This window comes from Vigna radiata, chromosome 4, assembly GCF_000741045.1.
Source record: "Vigna radiata var. radiata cultivar VC1973A chromosome 4, Vradiata_ver6, whole genome shotgun sequence".
Lineage (NCBI taxonomy): Eukaryota > Viridiplantae > Streptophyta > Magnoliopsida > Fabales > Fabaceae > Vigna > Vigna radiata.
In genome coordinates, this window is record NC_028354.1 from 2,583,521 (window position 1) to 2,589,251 (window position 5,731).

General features: G+C 30.0%; 1 protein-coding gene across 2 annotated transcripts; it reads right to left on the reverse strand.

Annotated features, from left to right (window-relative positions):
* Positions 1–953: 953 nt before the first annotated feature.
* Positions 954–3,830, reverse strand: LOC106758784 (glutamic acid-rich protein). Of its 2 annotated transcripts, none has more exons than XM_014641769.2 (5): positions 3,575–3,830; positions 3,454–3,506; positions 2,532–2,767; positions 1,490–1,616; positions 954–1,406 (listed from the first exon to the last, which is right to left on the reverse strand). In XM_014641769.2, the coding sequence occupies exons 1-5, from the start codon at positions 3,723–3,725 to the stop codon at positions 1,281–1,283; spliced, it is 693 nt and encodes a 230-aa protein (XP_014497255.1). In that variant the 5' UTR covers positions 3,726–3,830; the 3' UTR covers positions 954–1,280. The 2 variants fall into 2 exon arrangements, with proteins under 2 accessions (XP_014497255.1, XP_014497257.1); XM_014641771.2 differs by having other exon boundaries at positions 2,532–2,764; positions 3,575–3,827.
* Positions 3,831–5,731: the final 1,901 nt, after the last annotated feature.

The following is a 5,731-nucleotide window of genomic DNA, read 5'->3' on the forward strand; positions in this document are numbered from 1 at the left end:
TTTTTGATTTTGATGTTGAAACTCTTCAATGCTTCTTGCAACTTAACACCACCCAGATTTTGTGACAACATTAGAACATGACTTTTTAATCTCATATATCTGATGATGAAGTGAGACCAATTTTTTTTATTAATTTTTTAACTAATTAACATAAAAATGTAAGACCAATTTTTTGATAATAAATTCTTCTCTTTTTCTCCCCACATCTTCCCTTCCTTTCTCTTTCCCACCCTTTCTACTCAAACTTACGTATGCAAATGTTAACTGTACTCGCTAAATCGATGGATCAAAATATGTTAATGTAAATAATAACACTTCAATTATAATTAGAGCTAAGATTTGATGTGTACGTCCTTTGAATTCAAAATTTTCTATTAATAATCTCTTTTATGATGTTTGGAACAAGATGGAAAAAATAAAATAATGAACTCTTTCAGAAAAATAATTTTATTTATTATTAGCGATTTTAATTATTACTATTATATAATTCTTAAAAAAATAGTTATTAATTATATTTATAAAAGAAAAACCACTTCAAATCAACTTTACTTTATCAAATAATCTATTAAAGTACTATACATAGTCGTTCCCACGCATTTCTTCACCCTTTTGTGAATAAACTATCTGCAGACACTCACTCCTCCATTTTATTTTGCATTTCCCTTCTACCAAACAACCATCTTCCATTTCTCCTCATTTCCAACCTCTCTTCCCTTCCAGCTTGCTATCTCTGCTGTTTAATATATATATATATATAAAAAAAAAATCAATACTACTACTTTTCTGGAAAATAGATCCTATCTCAAAAAACCCAAATGTTAACCATGGTTGATCTCTTTATTAGTTACTATTATATTTTAGTCAACCGGTTCAGATTTTGGATGATGGTGGCTCTAAATTTGGCAGCAGAGGACTCCAAATTCACTTTTCTGATGTATTGCTCCATGGTAAGATAAACAATAACATGAATTTAGATACAAAATCTAAAAAGCAACAGAAGTTTGAGCTGATATCTTACATTCTAACAAAATTTAGCTACCCTATGAGCTTAGTAAATTGGCTTTCCAAGGATTGTACAATGTAACAAATAAGTTCAACACATGTAAAAATGTGTCATCAGAAAAAATTAAAAAAAAAAAAAAAACAAAGATAAATTGTCCCTGGATGAAGATAAACCTACCTCCAAGGAAAAACAGAGAAACCATGTTGATTCTTTTTCTCTGTTCAAGTAATTTGTACTACTCTGCATGGCAGACAAGGTGGCAGAAGATGCCAGTGATTTAAGAATCCAACGTAGTGACAGGAGGTGGAAGGTGATTTCCTGGCCTTGATGTCCATCCTTTACGACTCCTGTACTCTTCTATAGCCTGTAGTCTAAGTCTCTCTTGGGAAGCATTCTTGAATGCCTTCATTACACAAACAAAATATTTTACTCAAATAATACTATGGCCTCATCCATTTTGGAAAGCTTAAAATTTCAGCTACTTACCCTTGGAGGAACAGATAACTTTGGTGGGGCTTGCACAATATCTCCAAATTCTATTTTTTCATGTCCAGGGAAGCCCATTTCTTCTTCATGGGACTTTTTGTGCTTCTTCTTCTTTGCTTCCAAATACCTGAAAGATTTATCATGATTGAGATTACGATGAGCTAAAGCAATGTCCTGTGTTACTCTTTTTGTGTAACTAAATTTCACAAGTTCCACTTCAAGTGCCATATTTGCCACCTCAAATATAACAAAAAGTATTTATTTGTTTATGCATATCTGTAGGTTCTCACATAGAATGTGGATGATAAACATTGGTATAAATAAATCTACTACTGTTGAGTTTGAATATACCTTTTACACATAATAAAACATAGACTTGTGGTAAAAATGGAGGGAAAAAGGAAAAGGAAACACATGTAACAAGCTTACATTCTGTGGTTTATAAGGTAATCGTTTCAATAATGTCCAATATAATCTTTACCATTAACATCTTATAACTAAAAGTCGTTTGTTTCTCTATTTTGTCTAATTTTAAATTTAGAATGACAATGAGCATTAAGACATGAATATGGATACAACCACAAATACATCAACGAGTGTTGAAATATCTTGAAAAGGAGAATGATTTTATTATTTTCATTTTTATCAATTACATTCTCCTTACCTCTAATTTTAGCAATCTAATCTTCTAAAGAAGGGAAACAAGAAAACAATATACTGAAAAATAATCTAGAAGATCATACACATATTATCTCTAATTAGAAAGATTCTATAAATATTTTCTCTAATTAAGAAGATTTTATAGACATTTCCTCTAATTACAACACAATATTACCACGATGTCATACTCTTTTTGAATGCACCATTCGCACTTTGAAGCATATAGCAATGTAAACAAAAACTGATAAGAAAAGGATAATTAAATCTGTAAAAAGACTTCTGGTAGAAAGCACCAAAATGAATTTCTCTAAACTCCAAAAAAAAAAAAAAAAAAAANAAAAAAAAAAAAAAAAAAACAAATATGAAGGCTTATCTCACTTACTTTTTCTTACGCTCCCTTCTTTTTAACTGGGAGCTTGCTTTATCCACTTCCATTTCAAACCTCAAATCTTTAACCTCCTTCCTCTTTCTTTTTTTCTTTTTCTTGTCAATTGCACCACTTTCCGGAAGTTGTTCTTCACTCTTATCTATATGTTGAAGCTCCTCCAATTGTTCATTAGTGTTCCCCTCTTTGACATCTTTAGTTCGAACATCACTTTTGTCCTTTGAAGTAGTCTTGTGCAAAACAAAGTCATCCAATACATTAACAGCACAGAACATTATAAATAAAAATCTATTCAGAATAAATTCTTGAATTTTGACTGACTGTGACAAATACTCTCATAATTGCAGTTTTATTATCTCAGCTGGCATTGTATTTTATCAAATACCTCAAGAAAACCAACATGCCTTCACTTGCATCTAATCCCAGACTACACTCTAGAGTATAAACAAGTTCAAAACAAGTGATAAACAATGGAAACACTATTTTAAAAAAGATCTTTGACAAGGATTTTGAAATTGCCATGACCGCAATGAGACCAATTCAAGAGTCACTGAATTTTTAAAACCGCAAGTTCCCACATCAACAATTGCAATGAAACCACAACCACGACCACTATTTATAACCTTGAATGAAAGTGTAAAGCAAATACTGAACATGTAATGCGCATATTCATCCAATTCAAGAGTCACTGGATCATAAACCATTACAGGGAAGGAGACAACAAACGCATCATCTGCTCACATACTACAAACATTCCTCAATTACACTAAGTGTAAAAACAACTTCAGATAATAAAAAACAATCACATTCTTACAGCAACCCAAGTCTCCTTTTGCCACTTCTAAAAGTCTAAGACAAGCAAATATAAAATTAAATAACGAGCAACAAACTGAAAAAAGATGGAGTGATTAAAGGTTACATTTTGGGCGTGCCCATCATTGTTATTCTGGTTCTTCGACGACCCATTAGCTCCTGAAAATATGGGAGAGGAATGAGAAACAAAAAAGAAGAGACTGAAGGTAAGGGAGAAAGAGAAGCACCATCTGGGCGTTGCGAGAAAGACATGATTTGGCGGAGTTTGGAAGGTAAAGCATCAAGCTGAGAAGGATTGGGTGGCGGAGGGAGGCCGCTGTAGCCACCATGAGCAGCCCTGTAGTTCTTCTCTCTCCTTCTCTTTCCTTTCCCTCCCATTTCTCTCTATGCTGTAAAACCCTAATCAAAGAAGGAAAATCAACCAGAACAAAAATCAAGAATAACTCAAAGAGAGAAGAAAAATTTATTAATCCATTTAATGACTTTTTGGTCTGTCGACAAGCCTGATGGTTTTATTTGATTTGGAGTTAAGAGATAATGAATTTGGATGTCATATAAATTAAATTTTATATTTATTCTTATAAATTTTATTTTTAAATCTATTTTTACTTATTTTTAAATCTATTTAAATAAATAAAAAAAATTATTTTTAAATACTTTCAAATACTTTTCCCTAAACAATACTTTAATGTATTTTTTAAAAAATCTATCCAATTGAGGCGATTTAAAAAAAATAATACATATATCGTGTTAACTTGTTTGAGAAGAAATTATGATAGTGATATTTAAAATATTCTAAATTAAAGTAAAGTTATTTTTTATGACCTAATTTAAAAATATTTGAACTAAAATTATATCATTTAAATATAATATTTGAACTAACATAATAATTTTATAATTAAGATTTAATGTTTTGGTATGTTTTTTTTCTAGAATATCAAATAAGATTTTATTTTAATTGAATTCTTATTTTTGAAATATTAAAACAAATAGATATTTGTCATCAAATTGAATAAAGTGGTATTGTTTTAAATCCTGTGACAGTAAATGCATGATTTTCAAGTGTATTTCTGAATTAAAAATTGAAGACAAATTAGGAAAAACAAATTGAGATTCTAGAAAAAAAAATACTTACCAAATCTGTAATTAATTATCATAATTATCTTTATTTTTCGTATTTCTTCCTAATCAGACGGTCTAAACAATTGGCAAGAACACTTGATATTGATCAGTATAAGGGTTAAATTCATCCGTGTGGTTCTCTATTTCCTTATATAAGACTCAGAAAAAATATTTTTTATTTATTAAAAATAAAAATTAAAAAATGACATGGCATATTTTAATTTATCACATTATTGTGTTAAGAAAATGAGTTAACTTAGACGGTTAAAACTTAATGACAATTACGAGTTTGATTCTCAAACTTGTTAGAATTTTTCAATAATTATGGAATAAAGTTAGAGTGTAATATTATATTCATATTATTAAGTTAGGTTTACAATTAATCGGTTTTATAGTTTAGTTGGTTAGAGTGCTTGTTATGAAAATAGGGGTCATGGGTTTAATAATGATATTTTATTAATTTGGTTAGCAAATTTGGAGGTATTGTTGTAGGAATCCATTTTTAGTGAGAATTAAGGCTGTGTGTGTTGTACTTTGGTGATGCAGAAGTCGTTTTTTTAGCATTGTGGTATGGTTTTTTTCTGACAGCAGATGATATTGGTGTGGTTGGAGTTTTATTGTGTTTTGGTATAGAAAGGAAATTTTGTGGTTTAAGTGTTGGCAGAGACAAAGCTAAGAGTGGCAAGTTTTGCTAAATTGTTTTACGTTATATTATATAAAATGACCATTTTCGAAGTTAGTGGCAGCAGTGAAATTTGGAAGAAAAAGCTCCTGACATGGGTAGATTGAAATTAGACAATTTGATAGTATAATTAAGAATTAAGGTTATGAGAAATTAAAAGGATATTAAAGAAGTCAAATGATAGCATAATAGTAAGTGAAAATTTCTTCATGGTTGGTATACAGACCCCGAATGTAGATTTATAATGTATTTAAATATTGCTTTTATTAATTTTAGGTGATAAATTAGGGAGAGTGGTTATGTAATCTCCTATAGGAGAACTTGAGTCCTCAAAGTCATTTTTTTGTTCTTATGGATGATTTTTTGTCATTTTTTTTTGCATAAATGACTCATGTTGATCATCATTGATGGTTTTAAGTACATCAAAACATAGTTTGTCCCACTCAAATGTGGAGGAAAAAGCCCATATAGGTTTTTAAGCCAAGGTAGGTGAAGTCCATGACATTTTTTCCCAAGTCATGGCCTTGTAATTTATTAAAAGATCTTGTAATCGATTACTAGAGGTTGTTTTCTGGTTTGT